At 39.4% G+C, this 23,446-nt stretch overlaps 1 protein-coding gene across 4 annotated transcripts in view; it reads right to left on the bottom strand.

The window, feature by feature from the left end:
- The window catches only part of Tsc22d2 (TSC22 domain family member 2), a 51,351-nt gene extending 32,312 nt beyond the window's left edge, over positions 1-19,039 (bottom strand). For 2 of the 4 annotated variants that reach the window (XR_008216269.1, XM_052730005.1), the window contains exons 1-2: positions 16,956-19,039; positions 4,705-4,776 (exon numbers count right to left, since the gene is read on the bottom strand). Coding sequence is in view for 2 of the 4 variants with exons in the window: in XM_052730005.1 (XP_052585965.1) it covers positions 4,705-4,776; positions 16,956-18,916 (2,033 nt within the window). In the remaining 2 variants the exon portion in view is untranslated. The remainder of the gene's footprint in view (positions 1-4,704; positions 4,777-16,955) is intronic. The other 2 variants (XR_008216270.1, XM_052730006.1) reach the window with 1 other exon arrangement.
- Positions 19,040-23,446: the final 4,407 nt, after the last annotated feature.

Raw genomic sequence — 23,446 nt, 5'->3', positions numbered from 1 at the left:
ATAAAAAATAAATTTCACCCTGCAAATAATTACCATGACCCTGAAAGTAGGATGGGTGACTTAGGTTGAGTAATTCAAGCAATGAAGAAAGGCGGTATACAATGGAACAAAATCATGTAGACTGGTAAACAGCTAAACAATTTCTCATTGCCAATTCTAAAGTCTATCAGTGTGCAGAATATAGATACCAATGTCAGGTGTTCTAGCTGAACTACAGAAAAACTAAGAGAAGAAATGTTTAGGAACTAATGAAACAGTACTGCAAAGAATAAGGTTAAGATTTATGGTTAAAACTGTGGCAGCAGACAATCGTCTAAGAGAAGATGCAAACATTTTGTCTTCTTTTGGTTAGGAAGCAATATTCCCAGAATGTTCCCATTTCTAAAACATAATTTTTGTATTATCTCCTCTTCTGATCTCAATGTTAGGTGGTATTGCTTATGGTTCTGGCTTGATCCTCTCTTACCCTACTATCTTCCTTAGAATCTTAGCCTGTTCTAAAGTTTGAACTCTAAATACAGAGAAAAAATTTCTTCAGTATCTTACTTCTCTACCCAGTTGCATACCTGGATATTTCTACCAGTCTGTTAACTAATTCACAGAACAGCTAAAACCATAAACCTCATTTATATATCTATTCAAACGAATTCTTTTACTAATGAGCTTTCTCTCAGTCAACTGGGTTTTCAACACTCTGGAGTCATTTGAGTGCTTCCTTATGGTCCATGAGTTGTAAAATCTTACTAATTCCTACTTTTTGACAATGATACTTTTTCTTTGTTCATCCACATTTTTCTTCTCTGTTGACTTTATATTATACATAAATCAAATCCAACTATTTTTCTTATACTTACCCATACATATATGTAAGTCCTATATTTTCAGGAGTGATCCACAGTACCATTCCTCTCACTGGATTGCTTCTTTTCCTCAGTTTTCTAGCTCTGAAGTACCAAACTCTACCCACTTTCAACTAAGAAAGCTATCTCCTGAAACAGCTTTGACCAATCACTCCAACTTTCCTTGTGAAGTAGAAAGTGCTTGGATATTATAAAGGGCCATTATTTTCAATTATGTGATAACGATTCTATCTTTTCCCAAAGAAAGACCAAGCTCATTAGAAATAGGTGTTGAGCGGCTGAAGAGATGGCTCAGCAGTTAAGACACTGGCAGCTCTTCCAGAAGTCCTGAGTTCAAGTCCCAGCAACCACATGGTAGCGAACAGCCATCTATAATGGGATCTGATGCCCTCTTCTGGCATGCAGGTGTACATGCAGACAGAACACCATATACATAAAATAAATAAATCTTAAAAAAATGAGTAGGTATTGAATTTTATAATCTTGCTTTTCCTGATATTATAGGAATCAATAAATTTGTGTCAAATAATGGCATTTAACCACTTTCCTTACTAATTTACATTTAAATATTGCTGCTACCATAAGGACAAGCTAATTCAAGGAAATCATGTATCCCTTGTAACTGCTTACCAATTATTGAGTAAATTTAACTGATTTCTTCATGAAGACAAAACACTCCAAGTGTTTATCCATAAAGCAAATACTTATAAGCAGTATGGTTTCCTCCCTTTGATCTTCTCTCTAATGCTTCCTTATCTTACGGACATGACATTTAAGACATGGTAAAACTAACTGCTGTAATTCTTTTTTTTTTTTTTTTTTTGGTTTTTCGAGACAGGGTTTCTCTGTGTAGCTTTGCGCCTTTCCTGGAACTCACTTGGTAGTCCAGGCTGGCCTCGAACTCACAGAGATCCGCCTGGCTCTCCTTATATTTCTAAGTACTTCCACTGACTGTTTTCCCAAGGACTCTACAACTGACAAATGAGGAACACAAAAACTATGATGGTACCTAAAAAGCTTGAGAGTAGCTTCAATTTCAGTACATAAGTGAGGAAAACACAAGGTTATTTGAATATAGACAGAGGCAATCTGGCTATTGAAAAACCTCTCAAATTATTAATTTTAATTTAAATATAGGAAGAAACAAAGGAGAACTGGTAAGCTAAAGAGGAACAGCATATTAGTAGTTATTCATAGTTTGAGTGTAAAGACACTTGGTAAATTTAAAGTATTGTGGCAGGAGAAAAAGGTTTCAGTCCTTAAAATTGGGTACAAGCATGGACCTTCAGATACTCAGGCATGATTAATGAAAGCTGGCTTAAAAGCTATCACTGGGCATGGAGAGAGGACTCAATGGTTAGGTGCTTCCAGCTATTCCAGAGGACCCAAGTTTGGCTCCTAACATCCAGGTAACTGGATGCCCTTTTCTGGCTTCTGTAGGTATCTACACACTAAGCAGCATTACCCACACCTGCCCCCCTAAAAAGGCTACCCCCACTGATGGGCAAATTTATGCTTCAAAAATATGTAGATAACACAGATAGATCATATATAGGACTTATGGCCCCCTAAAACCAGTGATTCTCAACCTGTGGGTCACAACCTTGTTGGGGTTGCATGTCAGATTAATAACAGTGGCAAAATTATGTTACGAAGTTATGAAGTAGCAACAAAATAATTTTATGGTTGGGAGGCACTACAACATGAGGAACTGTATTAAAGGGTCACAGCATTAGGAAAGTTGAGAACCACTATCCTAAATTCTTGAATGGTTCTATTTAACAGAATTACCTTTGTAAAATACTTATTTGGCAAATTAATTAAAAACAATCAATCAAATGAACAAAAACACATTACAAAATTATAATTAATGTTTTAAACCTAGTATTACAAAAATCTTCATCCCATCTGCTATGAATAAATAGAACCACAATGCTTTTCTCAGTGTCAGTTAACAAATCGTAGGTATTTGCCAAATAAAGTTGGATAAAGACTGTTCTGTTAGAACTAATAAAGCCAGTCACTTCTCACGTGTGTGTGTGTGTGTGTGTGTGTGTGTGTGTGTGTGTGTGCAAGCATGTATACAGACCAGAGGTCAATGTCAGGTGTCTTGCTCTATCACTTTCCCCATCTCATTTATCAAGGCAAGGCCTCTCACTGATGCTGGACCCTGCTGATTGGCTGATTGGGAAGACTAGCAGGCCAGTGAGATCCTGGGATTGGCCTATTGCCACCTTCTAGTGTGTGAACTGCCACATCTGGATCTTTTTGTACATGGGTGATAAGGATCTAAGTTCAGGTCTGTCTTTTTCCCACCCAGAAATACATTTTAACCTATAAAAAACTATAAAGATACAGAACTTGCCTCATTTCTAAGATGCTAAAAGTATCTGGTATCTACTAAAAAGAACAAGTATTTAGCTGTAACAACAAATTATGAGCAAGTAATTTCTGTGGTTGTCTTACAATAAAATTGAAGGACCATTTTAATATTAGATAAAAATTATAGAAAATAAAGATCAAACCTTTCCACAATGTATTAATGAAAATAATACATCATTCATACTGACATGACAGCTTGTGAAAGCTAGATATTACAAATAATTAAACTGCATTTGAATACTTCTTGTATTCAAATAGAGTACATTTCCTCTGTATTCAAGAAAAGTATAAGGTATACCTCAAGTACTATTTGAAAGATTAAAACTTCGTCTGTTTCATACTATAATCTACTTATGTATTTCCTTATAATACTTTATACTGTTAGAGCAAAACTAATTAAAACTTGATTATATACAGTGTATTATAAATTTTAAAACTTCCTGTTCAAAAACTTCAAAATAATTTTTGGTTAAGTAAGGAACAAGCCATCTAAAAGATATAAAGTATAAAGTATTAGAAAATACCTTTATAGTTATACACACAAACAAATCAAGCCTAAAAATTAAAAGAAAGTTTTACTTATTTACTATTAATGGCAATGCAGACCATGTCTTAATATGACATGTACATGCACTTAGCAACTCTCTTTTCTAATGAAAGAGGTAGTAGGGTTGAGTCCATGAGTGTTATCCAAAAAATATGCCAGAAGACACAAATGCGTTGCCAGGCAGAGTCAAAAGAATCTAACAAGCTTTGTGGGAATTTAAAAAACACTGTGCTCAACTCCTATTAATTAAACACAGAATGATGGATTGCTAATAAATATTCAGCCAAATAACTGAACAAAGCATATACTATTTAAAAATGTATGTTAAGCAGAAAGATAAACCAAAGTATCTTTTGCCAAAAGTGAAGTCAAAGAGTTTTTTTTTTTTTTTTTTTTTTTTAAGTGAAAAATAAGACCTAAACAGTAAAAGCAATGTTTTGGGGGCTTATAAATTGTTATATAGATATATGAAATTCTAGCAAGCAAACGTGGGTGATAATTTTGTGTCAAAATTAATGATAATTTTGTTATCCAGGTCTTGTCCCTCTTCCAGTTTTTAATTTTTGAAATATTTTGTTTTATTATAAATCCTATAAAACAGCACAAATATCAAGACTGATTTAATAGAAAAAACGTTTTGCATTAAAATATATGAAGTGATTCTCTCAAGACAATGGAATATGTAAATCCTTAAAAAATAGATATAACATGTACAGAATGTAGTAAAATAAAAAGCACATTTATATTATAAGAAAATAGTCTTTTTGGTTTATTTTGCTGCTTTGTCCCATGCTAGATATATCATGTGATTCCCCCACCTTTAACAAAAATCCCCTTTAACAAAAAATCAGTTTTATGCAAAGCAATTCATGCATACACTTTTGCATGTATGCATTCCATATCAAGTAATCATACCTATCCCAGAGGCTCTTTGATTCCTGAAACGTGTTCAAATGGAACGCTTGGTAGAAAGCTGTTGAAGGATTCCTGTGAGATCCAAGAATCAAATGGAAATGAAGTTGAGAATGTACAGTATATTCAGTACTTACAAAAAATGGAAGATTTTAGATTCTCATACAGTGTAACCACTTAAATTTGAAAAAGGAAAAAGAAAATGTTGAGATTGTTTAAAACAGTACTTTGGAAGAAATTATAAAGCACACAAAATTCAGAACTGACAGTAATTCAGGATCAAAGTTCTAAAGAAGAATAAATAACAGATAAATACTAGCATTCAGTTGTGTGCATATATACATAAATGTAACCAGTACAGAGCCTATCAAGACCACGTTGTATCAGATGCCTTAACGAGGCCATCTATGGTTCTAGCTGTTGTTTTCCAGTAGCATATCCACATACAACACTAAGCTATAGCTTTCTAGGATTTGTTTAAAGTGAGAAGGGTTAATGATGAATAATGAAGAGTCGTTCCTTGGTTGGACATGATACATTTCCACTTTAAGTTTATCTGTGTGTAGTTTCTCTGGGCTAGTGAAGGGGAAAGCAATGCAATTGTATGGAAGCATTCTAATTTCTTGTATGAGTATAATGCCCCCTTTAAAGGGGAAAAAAAAACTATCAATTTTATCACTCATTCCTACTATCCCTACAACACATTCCATAGGGCCAACACCACAGAACAGCTGATAAGCTCATGTAGGCCAACTCCAGTATGTCCAACTGACCCTGTATGTCAGGAAATAATTACGCAAGGAACAAAGTTTTTGACTAACCTGGGTTCCTAACAGTTTTCACTCATTAAGCATAATTCTAATGTCTTTCTGCCTTACCATCCACCTGTACTTTAGGGGAGCTAACATGTACCTGTCTTATCACTTTAAAAATCCTTGACTCAGGACTAAAGATGGCGGCTCAGTAGTTGAGAGCACATCTACTCTTGCTGAGGACCCAAGTTTAGTTCCTAGTACTCACTCATAACTGCCTAGGACTCCAACCCCATGGAATCTGATGCCAAATCAATCATCATACTCAATCAATCTTTCTTCTCTGAGGCCACAAGAAAAAAAATCAAATCTTTTGATTCATGCTATAGTATAAGAACAGCAGCAAAGAACATACTTATACCCAGTGCTATTCAAACTACTTTACATTTATTGACTCAATTTCTACAACAGCCCTACCTAAAAGGGATAAAAGGTAACTTCCCAAATGTCAGAGTAGGTGGCCTAATTTTATGCTTTTAACCACTATATTAAGCATATCAGAGTTAAAACCTGACTTCTGTAGCTCTATCTTCTTTTAAATAACATTGTTATTAAATAATTAAACATTATGATTAAATAATACAATTGTTTTATTGAACCTTGTCCAATAGTTGAAGACCTGTGACCATATCTAAATAAATCTTCTGGGTACAGCCAATGCTCAATCGCTATTATGTTATTAAACAATAATCTTCAGATGCTTTTCTGAAACCTTAGTAGGTAAGTGCTTTAAGAAAGGTTTCTGGATTACAGTGAAGTAAGAAAACTGTTTCTGGGGCTGGAGAGATGATTGGCTCAGCAGTTAAGAACACTTCTTGTTCCTGAAGAACACTCAAATTCAATTCCTAGCACAGATGTCAGGCTCACAACTCACTGCAACTCCAGCTCCAGGAGATCCAACACCCTCTTGGGGCCTCCATCAGCACTGGCAGACACATAGCGAAGATTCACATAAAACACATGTGTATACAAGTAAATGAAAAAGCAAAAAACAAAACCTTAACACTATTTACAAAGTTGACTGTAACAGCAACCAAATATCAACAATCATCAAATAAAAACAATAGAATCCTGACTTCAAAAACCTCAATTGAATCAAGCTATGTTGTATGCACAACCATTTTTATACAGCATTTTAGATTTTAACCAGTAGATATCACTTTTGATAAAGCAGAAAAAGCACAGACACTGCATAACAGAGAATCACCAAAGTAGCTGTTGGATTAATTAGGACTTTTTAACAATGTGTAGTTTTTATTGCTTTCCTCATTCTATTTCCTTTCTTTTCTCTGAGCCCTTTTCTTAACTAGGTCTCAGGCAATCAAAAGCAGAGTGCATCTGCCAACAACAAAGTTTAAGAGGATACTAACATCTAACTTTTGTTAGGCTAACTTTTTTCCACTGTACTTCAAAATCAAGCCAGCCAAGTAAGATAAAAGGCAAATGAACTGAAAACCTAATTTGGCTCCTCCCACCAAATTAGGATTGCCCAGGACCATATGAGAACTGGATTGCTATTCCTTATATTGTTTAGAAACTTCAGCTTTAATGGAATGACTCAAAGAAGACAGGAGGAGGAGACTAGTAGAGTAAACTTTGAAGTTAGTCCCCAGTTTGGAATTACAAATTCTTTATAAAGAGCATTTAAAATTAAATATATTCAGAGGGATGACATTATAAAAAGAACTTCAGATATTTTGAATTTGGAAATATCTATATTTAATTTGAAGCAAATTCATCTGCTAAGCAAATTGGCTTCGAATAAAGTCTTATGTTATGAAATGCCACCTTTTTTTTCAATGTAATGATATAATGTTCCTTATAAATCAAATATAAAATAAAAATTATCTACAGTTAGTAGTAAACCTCAGGGTATGAAAAGGATCTATGATGGCTCAGAGGTTAAGAGCACTGCTTGCTCTTCCAAAGGTCCTGAGTTCAATTCCCAGCAACCACATGATGGCTTACAACCATCTGTAATGAGATCTGGTGCCCTCTTCTGGCCTGCAGGGATATGAGCAGACAGAACACTGTATATATAATAAATAAATAAATCTTTAAAAAAAAAAAGAAAAAGAAAAGGATCTATGAAATAAAGTACAATAAGGGGAGAAAAGGATATATTTTATTTAGTGGTTTTGAAAAATGTCTACAGACAAGAAAAGAGCATTTTAATTTAGATGATTGCAATAAATTCAAAATAAACTACATTTTATTCTTCTAAGAATTGCTTTACTTAGAGTAGTAGTTTATATTCACTTCAAATAAGTTGTCTGAAAACTGATTTCAAATGTACTTTCTTGCAGAAGAGAATATATGGTCAAAATGTACAAAAGTTTAATATTATGTCAATTACAATTTTGTGCTATCAAGTTTCATTTAGCATTGAAATGATCTTATTAACAGAGGTTTCCCTGAGACCTTAGTACTCTCAATTTTTATGTCATTCTAAAGTAATTGTTAACTGTGTGCATTGGTATTTACAAATGGCTTTTTCCTTCTCTACTCCCTGGCTTCATATACTAGTCTGTCACATTAATTTCCCAGGACATGAAAACAGTATACCAGAAAGTGACCAACACATATAACACATATCCACTTGCTTTAGCAAGACATTCTATTTGTAGGGTAACTATAGTAGGAAGACAAAACACATACACATATTCTACATCTCAAAATAAAGCTAAAATGCTGGTGAAGTTTGAAGGGAAAGGTATGTGACTCTTAACTCAACAAACACCTTCTCTTTCCTATATGTCAAAACTCAACTTTTAAGATTTAAATAGAAATCAGACAAAAACTCAACAAGGGCCATTCCAAATTTATGTGTGGATTTTAAGTATTTGTGAGTATCCTTCAGGCAAAAGGTCACAACATAACCTATCAGTGCTTACAGAATTTTCCTTTCTTTCCACATCATTCAATGTTTGCTAATAAAGCAAAGGAGTACTTTGGAGTGGCAGACCTAAGTGTCTATGTTTTGTCATGATTCCTCAATCCATAAAAGAGAATAAAATACTTGTGTACAGTACACAAATGGGATTATGTTTATATAGGGTTTGACATAACTAAGCTTAATTTCATGTTGTACAAAATCCAACTTTTGGTAGAGAATCTTAACATGTATCAAATATCTCATCGCCACCACGGTACTGTTGAAGCAAAGGGAATACTTAAATTTAGAGCTAGGCCTACCAAATCTTTTAGTACATTCTACCAAGTAACAATTCTGACTTTTGGGCCTCAGTGCAACCCCAACTCAAAACACAACTTTATCACACTTTAGTGTATAATACAATAATCACCGAAATGAGTACTGAAGTAAGTTGTAAGACACACACTACTTTAGCAATAAAAGCTTCAAGAAAAGCTTTTAAGTAGCAACTATAAAGTTAATGTAAGAATTTAAATTTACTGTGGTATTAAGCCCTTCACTCTGCTTCCTGTCAAGTTAATCAAATAATTTCCCAAGAAAGACAGAGTCTCCCTCTTCAGTTTCATTATACAAGCTGCCACTTCTCTGAACTTAGCAAGGTATTTCTCCTATCAGTGATCTAATGTGAATGGCCCTTTTAATTAAAACCCAGTTCAAAAGTCAGCCTCAGAGGAATGCACAAATAATGGATTGATCTGAAGACAGGAACTGGGTGGCTGGAGAACAGAGGTAAAGAAGTCTTCAATTTGTCCAGGTTGGACATTCTGAGTTCTGAACTATATACATCCATGCATATGCAAAGACAGTGTCTGAACAGAAGTCAGTCTACATTATGAAATCAAATTTCTTAAAGACTGTTTCCCACGAGCACTTACTATCTACTCCATCAAAGACTAACACATATAACAAATATAACCTAATCATGTAGACTACCACCTTGGAAGAAAGAGAATCTCATTTCTGTACCCTAAACTACTTGGAGAACACTACAACAGCTGAATGTCTGGTGTGTTGTTCCTTTAGCTGTTTACTTTGCATTCAATTTACTTCTCGAGTATTTGAGTATTTAAGTAAAGAAGTAAGCTTCATTTTCTTCCTTCCTTCCAATCAATCAATCAATCAATCAATCAGTCATACAATGGTAGTGGCAAAAAAAGGGGGATTGTGACCAAAGAAAGGTTCGTCCCAACCTCATCTAAAAGTATGGGTTCAATAGGACCAGACACAACCTTAAAATATGACCAAGTCCAAAATGCTAACTTTACCAATGGTGGTGGAGGTGGGGGGAACTAAGGGGAATTGAATGACTTGATCAATTAAATCAGCAGAGTAGTTGGAAGAATCAAGATTAGAACACAATTTGCTATAATCTTTACTATATCAGGACTAAAGTAGTATTATTCTCCTTTTCCATGGGCACCAGCAGGCACACAAACACAGGCAAAACACCCATCCATATCAGTCGTATGCTTGCACATCAAAACTGAGGAGAGTCGGACTAGGAAAATTTGTACCATTTCAAGGGATAATCTGCAGAGTTTGGAGCTGGAAATATTTGCTCCAATTTCTGTAATGTATACTTGCCACCATACTATCTTATGTTATAAATCACTCACATAAAATTTAATACTTTTAACCAGTACTTCTCAACATGTGGGTCAAGACCCCTTTGGGGGTTGCATGTCAGATATATTATAGATATATAGATGATTCATAACAGTAGCAAAATTATAGCTATGAAGCAGCAAAGAAAATAATTTTTATGGCTGGGGGTTGCCACAACATGAGGAACTGTACTAAAAGGTTGCAGCATTGGGAAGGTTGAAAACTATCAAAGGTAGGTATCCTCATTTTTCACATAAAGAAACAGAAAATTTACAGAGCTAAGTGACTGGTTTAAAGTCCATTACAGGGCTGGGGATTTAGCTCAGTGGTAGAGTGCTTGTCTAACAAGCGCAAGGCCCTAGGTTCGATCCTCAGCTCCAAAATAAATAAATAAATAAATAAATAAATAAATAAATAAATAAATAAATAAATAAATAAATAAATAGAGTCCATTACACCAAATACACAGCAAACAGATTTTAATTCAGGTATGTCTGACTTAACTATCTGTAGTGGTCATTTATATGTTAATACACAAATATACTGTTGATTTTATTTAATCAAAAGAACACCTTTTTTCATTTTTGTTTGCTCCCATGGCAGAGTTAAAGTATATAAAGAATTTGTTTGGTTTAACACACATAACTTCCCAAGTGGTAAAACTACAGTTCTATTTTAGAAACTAATGGGCTTTAAACTTTGCTTTTGAAATCCTTTATTCATATATTATGCATTCATATGTTATATAGGCCGTTAATAAAAAGCAACAGCCTAAAAGATTCAAAATAGATTTAAAATATTCCAATGTTTGGGTTGGGGATTTAGCTCAGTGGTAGAGTGCTTGCCCAGCAAGGCCCTGGGTTCAATCCTCAGCTCCAAAAAAAAAAAAAAAACAACAAAAAAAAACCCCGTAAAATAAAATATTCCAATGTTCTTTATAATAACTGACATATTCGCCAGAAAATTTATCTTCTATAGTGTGAAACTCCAGCCAAATTTTAGTAAATACTTACAGAAAAAGAGATTGAGGTAATTTAAACCAACATTCAGATTTCACTTGTTTACTCTGCCTAGTCTGACAAATAGTAACTATCCTGGTAGATAGCAATAAAATTAGTAACTTAATTATCTGCAGAATTTTCACTTCATACACACATACACATATAAACTATATATATATATATATATATATATAAAACGTTTTCTTAGAGTATAAGAAATATAGCTATATTTCTTTAAAAACAATTATCACAACTTACAGAAATAAGGTTATTTAAGTCTGATTTGGAGTTTTAATTTGAAAGAGAAGGGGGCTGGAGAGATGACCCAGTGGTTTAGTATTAATTTAGCAGAGGAGTGGGTTTGACTCCTAGAACCCACTTAGCAATTCATACTATCTGTTACTCCAGCTCCAAGGGATTCAATGCCCTTTTCTGGTCTCCAATGGCACCCAGCAAGCACATACATGGTGCACATAAATACATACATGTAGGCAAGACATTCATACATATAAAGCTAATCTAAATTTGTTTAATTTGAAAAATTCGGAGCAACATACATGAAATTTCATCCATCTGACTCATTATGCAAATATTTATAGGGATAAATATTTTTATATGTACTTTCAATTTATATATCTTCAATATTACCATTCAAGTTTGAAGTATACACACTGAAGTGTATATATTAGTGCCATGGAATGATAAGGCAAGCTGGTAAATCTTTATGGGAGGCATATAATTTTGTTTTTTGAGACAGTGTCTCATTATGTAGCCCTGGTTAGCCTGGTATTCATTATGCAAATCATGTTGGCCTTGAACTCACAGAGACCAATCTGTTTCTGCCTTCCAAAAAGGCAACTAACTTTCCCTTTAAACAATGCCAGGCTAAGAACATAACAAATATTGAATAATTAGTATGTTCTTAATTTGCTATGGGAAAGATCAATGATTTATGTATGCACATTCTTTGTAGATTTACCCATCAGTATTGTGCTATCTAAAATAATAGCTTAAACCACTAGTTGAGTATAAAGAAAAAACCCACAAGCTTAAAGGTTTATTCCAATACATGAGCTTTGCTGCATAATACCCGACAAACAATACTGACAATTAAGATTTATTTTAAAAAAAATCTGGCCTTTTTTTCATAAGCATCTAGTAAGGGGTCAACATTTAGGGTACACTTAACTATACAGACTGGCTTTTATAAAGCCCCTTCTCTTTATATTTATTAAAGAGTAATAAAATTAGTAAACAGTATCTCTTCTGAAAAGTAAATAGAAAATGGTCTAAAACAATTATCCCAAAGTAAAAAGTTACAAAAAACCAGGCAACTAGTCCTCATTACTGTCAAGTTAATTTCTTCTAAGACAAAACAGATGTTTTTCTACTATATTTTCTTTCATCTTTGTTATCTGCCATCACTTAATACAACACTTCCCTACCCCTCAACTCAGGCCATCATGAAAAATAAAAAATCAAAATCTCTTTTCTACTCTGCTAACATTCATTCTCTCTATTAAGCAGAATATTGGGAGGTGGGAGCATCTGATTGCTACTTGTCATTGAAGGGCACTGCATCTAACTTCTCTCCCAGTGCAAAAACGATACCCTACTCCACAGTCTCAAGTATCAGATGCATAATCCTAGCATCATACCATTTCCAAGTAAATTCTGTCAGCCTTAAAGAACAAATGTATTGATACTGCATTTATTCTCAGGGGTACTTATTAAATAATTATGTAAAATGACTTATCACAAAGATGATTTCATAGATTTATGATCCCATACGCTTCTTTCACCTACATGAAAAAAATCTGTAATAAAATAGTTACTTGGAATATGTTTCATCCCTATACACGTTTATTTTCTTTAAAATAATAAACATTTGGCCCAAATTAATTAGTTCTCGATTAAAAAAAAAAGGTGTCCCTGTGAATATAAAAGGTCAAACTCATTGATAGAGCTGTAGGAATTTCAGCTTCTTTGGAAAATCAGCCTTTCTGTTAATTCAGAATTTCTTTTATTTAGACCCATGTTTACAACTAATGTATATTTTAGTAGTTAGATATTTCTAATGAATATATCATCATCAGTTTTTATACTAAATAATGTCATGTATACATCTGATTTTATACTTTTTTTGTTTGTTTTGTTTTATTTTTTTGAGACAAGGTTTCTCTGTATAGCCCTGGCTACCCTCGTAACTCAGGCCTCTGCCTCCCAACTGCTGGGATTAAAGGTGTGCACCACCCTCACTGATTTTACACTTTGACTACCTACTCCTTGGTAGGAATGCATTCCCCAAGTCTTAGGAATAAGACAGTATCTTGCTTGTGATTTACTCATTAATTGTAAAGTTGGAAAATCAAAATTTCCTCCATGATGCAATAGATTAAAAAGAAAAGTACAAAAGAAAAAGATTCAAGTAAGGAGCTTTCATATTTTTAAACTCATGTGCAGGGAGCCCAATGAGGCCTTTCTGTAACATAACTCTTAAAAAGGGGTCTGCAGCCGGGCGGTGGTGGCGCACGCCTTTAATCCCAGCACTCGGGAGGCAGAGCCAGGCGGATCTCTGTGAGTTCGAGGCCAGCCTGGGCTACCAAGTGAGTCCCAGGAAAGGCGCAAAGCTACAAAGAAACCCTGCCTCGAAAAACCAAAAAAAAAAGGGGTCTGTAGGTTTTACACCAAGAGAACAGGATAATGTTATTCCTGGTATATATTTAAATAAATCCTCTCACTTAAACTTCAAGTTAAAAAAGGGAGAAGTCCATTTAAAAAAATACACACACACACACACACACACACACACACACACACACACACACACATATATGGACATTAAATATATGTAAAATCCATTAAATATATATATGAACAAATTTGTATTTATAGCATATACCAAAACATGCCAGTTAGCATTACTAGTCATTAGCAAACTATTCAAATTAAACAAGACACAGAGGTATACACCACTAAGGGATCCTTACAATAATCAGGTTTTCAACTGTCAGTTAGACAGTTGACAGTTCACAATTATAGCCATTCATGAGTTCCTGGAATGCTACCTTCAGAGTTCACACTGGTCAGTTATTTAGGGAAAACAATCTGTACTGTGCTCCATTTAGGGCCAGTAATAGTTTATATCTCTTCTCATTTACAGTAAAAGAGTCTGTTAAATGTACAGGCAGTTTAAGCAAATTTTGTAATGTTCACTGTAAAAGTGGCTATACAATTCTTTATCAATCATCATTATAACCACCACTTTATATTAATTCAATCTGATAAGTCAATGTGTAATCATAATTTTTTCTACTCAAAATGGCTGGAAGAATCTCACAACTTGATACTTAATAATGTAAGGTCAGCAGGCAGGTAACTGAGAACACTTTGCATCAGCCCTTTTAAAGGTGTCATAGTAGTTGTGCAATATAAATGATCTCAAAATTGATTCAATATAGGACCTTGTATGGAACCAAAACCATGACAGGGCTTCAAATATATGAACCTAAAACCCACATTTTGTTAACCTCCCATTTCCCTTCTTTTGTTTAAAAACAAAAGAGCAAAAACTGTTTACTAAATTTGGAATTTAAACAAAAGAATGAATATTTACAAGTATTTCCTTAAGATATAAATGTATTAACCTAACGAAGTTTAAGACAATTCCTCAAGACCTCTCCAATTTATCATATTTAATGGATCATAAATAATACTGCAGATTTTGAGAAAGTAACCTCAAATCATACTAAAAGTAATATTTCTAATAAGTACTATTCCTTAAAAGATATTCATCTGGTTAATTTAAATGTGTGCCTGGAAAACCGTTATTCTCAAGTGCAAAACTTTAGAATGCCCTCTTTTATAAAGACTTTCCTTTTAAAAAAACAAAAAATAAAAAATAAAACAAAACCCTATTTCTAATTAATGGATTCATTCCTTCACCAGGTGTGTTGGTCCAGTGACAAAATATCAAATGTGTAAGATTACATCTTGGAAACCAGCCTGTTAAAAATCAAAGGTAAAACTGATTGTCTGCAATGCAGAATTGAAGACTGGGTTTGTAAAGGAAAGAAGTGGCCCCTTTAAAGTGGGGCTACACACAACCAAACCCTGAAAAGGATTGACTGATGCAGCTAAGAACAATGATATAGCACCATCCATAGTTAAAACACTCATTATATTAGGAAATACGATTTCTGAGATTACTTTTACTACAGTAAGGTAAAATATATGCATCTGTAGCATGTATTCACAAGGAGTATGTTTCAGAGTTTCCATCTGTCAACAGATTTCTGCTTCAATAATTTATCATTATCCTTTTAATTTCTGAGGCATATGTTATAAACTGCAAAGTGTGTGAAGAGGAAAGAAGATGTACTCTTCATTCATAGGTTTTATGTGTGAAATAGGTTGGGAAAAAGTCATTTATCGAGGAGATATAGGGCAGTGCATAGATCAGAGAGGGTAAGTAAAAGGTAATTTACCAACTTAGAAAATAGAGGTTCCTGGTTGCTAGAAAAGATAAGGTACTAGTCAACATTCAACTTAGGGAAACTCCATCTGCTTCTCAAATGTGGCCTTACCAGTGAAAACAGGAGCAACTAAAAAAAACAGAGGATTTTTGCTTTTACAGAAATCTTTTTTTTTTAAATTTTGTTTTTAAACTTAGTAATCCAACCCAAATTAAATTTGTCAATGACTAGCTAGCTGACTACCTCACTTATGGACACTGAGTTCTCAAATGCAACAAAGACTTCCCACAACCTGGCTATAAAAATCATGAACTTTGAATTAGAAAAACAGATGAATGAATTCCAATAAACATTTTTAAACTAGCAGAATAATATATAAAATAAAACAGGGATAATTAGAAGTAAAAAGCTAAGACTGTGAGGGATTAATGTATAGAAAAGCATTAATATTTCATGGTAGTCTTCTATATGCCAATGATTCTACAAACTCATACCACGTTTTGATCCTTTTAGAAACTAAAATTAACCTCTCTCAAATATCTTCAAGTGTAAGACGATACCCCACTCTTTTTCTGTAATTTTTAATGTAGTGTTAAAATGTTGCAATTAAAGTTTTTAATAAGGTTGGAATTATATAATGTCAAAGGTCTACATGACAGCCCCTAAAAAAGACTAAAATTCCTAATTAGGCCATAGCCAAACATAAATGACTACAGAACAGTATAGCAATACACTGACTTTTATCTAAACAATTAAAAAAGCACTCCTTACACTCTAGGTAGAGGACATGGGTTACTGACATTTATACATTGCAGAAACTATAGTTTTTACTACTGGGTAAGCCCGTCACACGTCCCTTCCCTATAGTAAAGATTAATGATAAGAGAACAACTATCTTTCCAGTATTATTGGGAACTCTCAAGACTCCCTGTTGTTAAAAGTCTGATGACTTAGATAGTCAAAGCTAGATTTCATTTTATTTTACCATTCTCTCTTCAGTCTTCCCAAATCTACTGATGGAGACTGCTTCTATTCCCTATTCCCCACCTAGAATTCTGGCTTTTCAGTCTCAGTTTCAAAACTAACTCTGGCAAACTCTGCCATAAGCACTCAAAAGTAATTAGTACCTTAGAAAGAGACAACAGTACTGATGGGGGGCATAAAAGCTCTCATCTTTAAACTGTTAAGCTGAAATACATCAACGAACCACTATTCATTTAAATGCTTAAAAACAAACAAAACAACCCCCCCCCAAAAAAAAAACCTTGACCATGTCTCCTTACATCTCTACTCAAAACTCTGTATTGACTTTACTAGACTGAAACGAAAAATAAAGGCCTCAAGTGAAAAAAACTTTCCAAAACTGTATCCTAAGCTATTTGGGCCAAGCAATCCTAGCAGATATTTAAAATAAAAATTTCCATACCTGTCTTCATCACCATCAACAGGAATAGCTATGCTGAATACAGAGGTGGCCAAACTGTTCATAGGTGTTAACTGAAGGGGGTTTGCCAGGGCATCTGCAACTGGAGGCTTCACAACAGGCTTATTTTCAGCAGTGAGAGAAAGTGGTGGCTGAGGTAGGGGTTCTGATTTTCTTCTAGTGTCCTCAACTTGCCCGACTGAAGGCTGGGTCTGAGTCTGAAACTGGCTTAGGTCAGACTGTGGTAGACTCGTTGGTGCACTGTGTGTGCCTTGCGCTAAGGGCGGCCCAACTTGTTGGATGACGCTGCTGCTCCTGCTGACTGGCGTATGGCTGCTCAGCTGCTGAGACTGGCCCAGAGACGCGGGTACATTTGGCATAGTAACAGAAGTGGTGGGCACACTAGGCACGCTTGGAGCGGGTACCGCTGCAGGCACGTTTGGAACTCCGGGCACCACGGTGTGAGGACCACCAGGCACGGCTGACAGCTGACCACTGCCACCCATCTGCGGCGGAGGCTGCACGGTCTGGGGCTGCCCAGCTCCGGTAAGCCCCGAGCCTGGCTGCACCACGCCTCCTATAGCAGCTGGGGCCACTCCCGCCGGCTGACAAGGAGCGGCCTGGACGCCAGGAACCGGACCCGGAGCCACAGCTTCACTGGGCTGGGAAGAGGGGCCCATCATCTGCGCACCCAAGGAGGAGACGCTCTGGCCAGAGCCCAAAGGAAAGCTGGCCGCAGAAGCAGAGGTCGCGCCAGCGCTTGTGGCCAAGGGCTGCGCAGGGCTTGGCGGCTGCAGGGCCACGTGCGGCTGCAGGTACTCACTCTGGCCGGAGGGCTGAACGGGCAACAAATGCCCGGGTGGTATCTGAGGCTGGGGATACGCGAACTGCTGGGGATGCTGCGGCAGCGAAGAGCCGACCGCCGGGCCCGGCTGAGTCCCCAGGGCCACAGGCTGCGCCAGGTTGACATTCGTCGGTGGCAGACCCTGGCCAACAGGCCCCGGGAGGGCGCCGCCGGCCACGGCTCCCTGGAGCTGGGTTGGCTGAGCGGCTGCCGTCATTGGCTGCGGCCCGGTCGCCGCTCCCGGGAACGGCGGGAGCGACGCCGAACTCGGAGCCACAGCCCCACCTACGGGCGGCGGAGGCTGCGGCTGCCCAACGCTGAAACTCTGCGGCTGGGCGAGAGTGGGCTGGCTCATTCTCTCCGACGGGGGTAGCTGTGACACAGCAGTCAAGGAGCTGTCAGTTCCCGAGTCCAGCCCGTGCGCCCCCTGCATGGAGGCCACCACCACCACCACAGACCCTCCGGTGGCGCCCAGGCCGCTGTCCCGCTCCGCAGTCTGCTCCAAAGTATTGCTGTGTCTAATGCAATCCCCGGACCGAGTGAGGACGCTACTATCTGAATCCCTCTCGTAGTATTCCATACACGTCCATCGGCCGCGCCGATACGGCTCTCCGCTCCCGTGGTCGAGCTTGATCACGCGGAAACGGGAACTACAAGTGGCGGGGGGCTGAGGTGGAGCCGCACTACTCGGCCCCGGAGTGGGCACCGAAGTGGTGGCCGCCGCCGCCGCCGCCGCCGCCGCCAAGGTCTGGGCGAGTGCCCCCGCCACGCTCCGGGCCGACACGCCGCCGCCGCCGCCGCCGCCTCCTCCGTTGGCGGGCGCAGCTGAGGCGGCTGCCAGCTGCCCATCTAGGATGAGGTTCGGGGACACGGTCCCGGGAGTTTCCGCATCCCCGACATTGTTGAGCGTCTCTTCCGAGGAGCTGCGCTCGCACACCTCCTCGGGGCCGTAATCCGTGGCCCGGGAGACGTCGAAGATCTCGGAGGACACGTCCTCCGTGCGCGACTCGTCCGGGTCGTCCAAGCTCTCTGTGTCCTCGGTGATGCTCGTGGCCACCTGAGCCGTGGTGACACTGGTGATCTGGAAGCAGCTCTTCTTCTTGGCCGGCATCTTGGACATGGTGGAGACGGCTGGAGGGCAGAGGCTCCTCTGGGATCCCACCGGAAACCGAGAAGGGCCGAGCACGGGCCCCCAAAGACAAAGTCCGAGTTCGCGCCTGGGTCGACTACGGCCCGCGCCGCCAAGTCACGGGCTGCTCTTCTGGGCGCCGGCCGCTCGGCGCGACATCCTCCTCCTCCTCCTCCTCCTCCTCCTTCCTCTCACCTCCCGCGGCCGCGGCGCCTCAATTCAAGCCGTCAGGGACTGCTCGAGCGTGGTTCAGGGGCGGGCCGGCTGCTCGCCAGGCTCAGCCGCCGCGGTCAGTCCAGCCCGGCGCTCGGCGCGGTCAGCAGGCCCGGCTGGGGGTGGAGCGCAGGGCGCGGGAGGCGGCGGCGGCGGCGGCGGCGGCGGCGTGAGGGGCGGTTCTGCCTGCCCCGCTCGGGCTCCTCTGGCCGGGGCCCGCGGCTGCTCCCGCGCGGCGACGCGGAGGAAGAAGGCGGAGCGGCGAGGCCGGGAGCGGCGCTTCCCGACGGGGCTGGAGGAGGTCCGCGGTGGGAGGCAACCCTCCGTCCCCGGCTCTAGCCAGAGCGCAGCCCGGGGGCCATGCCGGCGGTGGCAGCGGAAGCCCGCTCGGGGGCGGGGAGGGCCGGCAGTCTGGCCTCCCTCAGGGAGCCACCCGCGGCGGCGGCGGCGGCGGCGGCGGCGGGCCCGGCCTCCTCGCAGCTCAGGCGTGTGAGGGGCGGCGGCGGCGTGAAGGAACGGCGGGCGGGCGGGCGGGCGGAGGCGCTCGGCGGCGTGAGCGGGACCGGTGGCGGCGCCTTCCGCTTCTCCTCCTCGGCGCGGCCGGCTCGTCAAGCCCGGAGAAACTGAAATTCAAACTGCTGAAGCAGCGGCTGCAGCTCCCTCCCCTCGGCCAAGATGGGGCTGAAATGGCCGCGCCAGGGATGCTGGGAGGAGCAGCAGCCCCGCAGCCGCCGCCGCCGCCGCAGACTAAAATGCCGCCGCTGCCGCAGCCACCGCCAGCGCCGCAGCCGCCGCCGTTCCGTGACGCGCCGGCGTCGTGACGTCACCGCCCGCCCCGCCCCGCCCCGCCCCCTCCGGTTTCCTGCAGTTTCGCGTGGAGGCTTGAGGAGGGGGGGGGGTGTTCGTGGGCGGGGCTACGGGTGAGAGAAAGGGGAGCGGGTTGTGGATTTCGAAAATTTTTCAAATTTAAATTTCACGCTGCAGGTTCATTAGGAGTTGAGAAGCCAAAGGACGGTTTTAAATCGCAAGCCTGGAGAATTCGCACGGTTCAGGACCGGTGTGTGGACATCCTGGATGACTGGAGGTCATGGGCCGTGTCTAACGTTTAGCAGAGTCTTAATGGAACCAGGGCGATAGGGGAAAAAAAGTAGGGCGATCCAGCGTCAGAAGAGGTGTATGACTGGAGAAAACGAATCACATTAAAAGCCTTGAAAATACATGTTGGCCACTATAGTCACAAAAGTGAGATTTAAGAGAAACGAGAGTGACTACTAACACAGGACGGCAAGCCAGATTGAATTAGAAAGATGATCTTTTAGACGGAAATTCTGTCTTCAGCAGCAGCATCAGGGATGGTTACTTGTCCAGAGTAAAGTCGGTTTTTAGAAGAGGTTAGGAATTAATAACATATTCCAAGTTGTCCTGAATTTGCTGTGGTTCAAGGCTGGAAGAGTTCATGTAAACTTTTGAGCCATGGAATGTGAAATCAGCTTATGGGTTCCGAAGATGTAGAGCCTACTGTGTTAAATACGTGTAGCTCTTTTGAGTGTTCTAAGGCTCTTATTAGAGCCTTGCTGTTACTTGGTTTGCTTTGGACCATGTACAATGAGTGAGTAAATACCTCTTCCTGCAGTAGGTCAGTGCCATTGAATTTACCATCTTGTAGCTACTTTACAACCAAAAATCATAAGACCATTTTTTTTTCTTTAAGACCGGTGTAGCCCCAGCTCCCTGCTTAAACCAAAGTGGCCTTGAACTTGTTCTCTTGAACCAAAGAGGCCTTGAGGCAGAGCTTCCTGCCTCTGCCTCCCAAGTGCTGGGCATGTGCTACCTCTTTGGGAGGACAAGGATGTTATTTTTTAAACACTGGACACTCTTGAGCTCTGACATACGAAAACAACCCTCAGTTAGCTAAAATCTGAGTTTTGCTGGAAATGAAGAGACCAGATTTATTGCAGCTTTTAGAGATATCAGGGTGACATATTTAAATTAGTTTACTCAGTTCTCTAAACTTCAGAGAACATAAGTACTCTTTTATCCAAAAATGGGTTGAGAATTAAAATTTGTACAGAACTTTTTAGGGTACTTAGCTGTAGTTCATGGAGATAGCTCTTTTAAACTCAGTAGAAACTGTCCTTCAAACCCAATTGACAGAGGTCAGTATATGAACAATACCTCATAATAACATCCCTGTTACTTGACGGGTCAGGAGAGTAAAGAAAGTGTTATGTTATGTTGGTATTGTGGCAAAGATAGCTGATGGAATGCTTCATTTCTAAATCTATAATTTCAGTAATTTCTCAAGACAGTTTCTATCGATAAGGTAGAAAGAACTGAATTATTAAATCCAATGTGAATTTATAATAGCTTATTTTAATTTTGATATTAAAATTAGTTATCAATGGGTATTGTTAACCATATGACTTTTGGAAAAATAAAAAGCATATGCCTGATCATGCCATTACATTATCTTATTGTATAAACTTCTTAATTATTAGTTATGATATTCTTCAGGCACATATTTAAAGAGGAAAAAGTAATCTGTAAGCATTCCTTCCTATTTACTATAAAATGAAAGTAAAGATAAAATTAATTTGAAGAAATGATAACATTTCTGGTACAAAGAGAGTAGAAGATGTTAAAAAAATTTAGGATTCTTTCTTTTCTTTTTTTTGAGACAGAGTTACTTTGTGTAGTCCTGGCTGTCCTGGAACTCACTCTGTAGACCAGGCTGGCCTCGAACTCACAGAGATCCTCCTGCCTCTGCCTCTGGAGTGCTGGGATTAAAAGCATGTGCCACCACACCCGGCTACATTTCAGGATTATAAAGTTAAAATATTTTATTTATATGTTTCACAAAGTGCATGTATGTTTAATAGTTTTGTAAGAATAGCATTTTTCAAAAATTTAAAGACCATTTTTTTTTTGGTATATTTTTCTTTAAAAAATGTAGAACTCGCCGGGTGGTGGTGGCGCACGCCTTTAATCCCAGCACTCGGGAGGCAGAGGCAGGCGGATCTCTGTGAGTTTGAGGCCAGCCTGGGCTACCAAGTGAGTTCCAGGAAAGGCACAAAGCTACACAGAGAAACCCTGTCTCGAAAAACCAAAAAAAAAAAAAAAATGTAGAACTCAGCTGGGCGGTGGTGGCGCACGCCTTTAATCCCAGCACTTGGGAGGCAGAGGCAGGCGGATATTTGTAAGTTCAAGGCCAGCCTGGTCTACAGAGCGAGATCCAGAAAAGGCGCAGAGCTACACAGAGAAACCCTGTCTGAAAAACCAAAAAAAAAAAAAAAAAAAAGGAAAGAAAGAAAAAAAATGTAGAACAGGTGGATCACTTGAGCTCAGGAGTTTCAGGCCAGTCTCCTCACTACCTTATCAAGGTAGTCTTTTAACAAACAAGCAATCCCTAGGTTGAGAGAGAGAGAGAGAGAGAGAGAGAGAGAGAGAGAGAGAGAGAGAGAGAGAGAGAGAGAGAGAGAGATTAGAAACAAATGAAAAGAATTCTAGTTGTTTTAAGGAATTTTTAAATCACTCAACAGAGGAAAAAATAAACTATCCCCAAACTACAAAAAAATATGTAATTCATAGTTGATCCACAAAGAATTACAAGTCTACAAGTATGCCTGGCGGTGGTGGTGCACGCCTTTAATCCCAGCATTCGGGAGGCAGAGCCAGGCGGATCTCTGAGTTCAAATCAGCCTGGTCTACAGAGCAAGATTCATGATAGCCTCCAAAGCTACACAGAGAAACCCTGTCTCGAAAAACAAAACAAAACAAACAAAAAAGTCTACAAGTAACAAACAAACAAACAAAAGACAGAATGTAGTGTATGCATGCCAGTACCTTTGCTAGTGTGTAGAAAGTTGTTAATAAATAACATGGCAGCCCTAGTTCATTGGAATTGGAGAGGTCCCTGGAGAGCCAGACTTAAAGGCTTTAATTCAGTTATCCTGGCTTCATGCCCATACCCACAAACCATGCAGTGGAGGTTGTGGGAGTCCTTGATTACTGCTTTCTTAGCCCCCAACTTGACCATTTGCCTTATATCTGGTTCTTCCCCCAAAGACTTCAATTTTCAGCTGTGTATGGGAAGTACATTTAGAAAGAACCATGTAAGGGAATAGCCACCCTAAAAACTAAGGCTCCCTTTCACTGATGAAAAAAACTGCTTCAACATGAGCTTTTCAACATGAGCTTTTCATTATTTGCAAACAGCATACTTCTGTTAGGCCATTGTCTTATATATCAGTGCAATGATGAGTAATTTCATAACCATCAGGCAATAGAATATGAGCAACAGGTTCTCAA

This window comes from Peromyscus californicus, unplaced genomic scaffold, assembly GCF_007827085.1.
Source record: "Peromyscus californicus insignis strain IS unplaced genomic scaffold, ASM782708v3 Scaffold_9__1_contigs__length_137607984, whole genome shotgun sequence".
Taxonomy (NCBI): domain Eukaryota; kingdom Metazoa; phylum Chordata; class Mammalia; order Rodentia; family Cricetidae; genus Peromyscus; species Peromyscus californicus.
The sequence above is the reverse complement of the archived record's forward strand: the minus strand, read 5'-3'. Positions and strand labels throughout refer to the sequence as shown.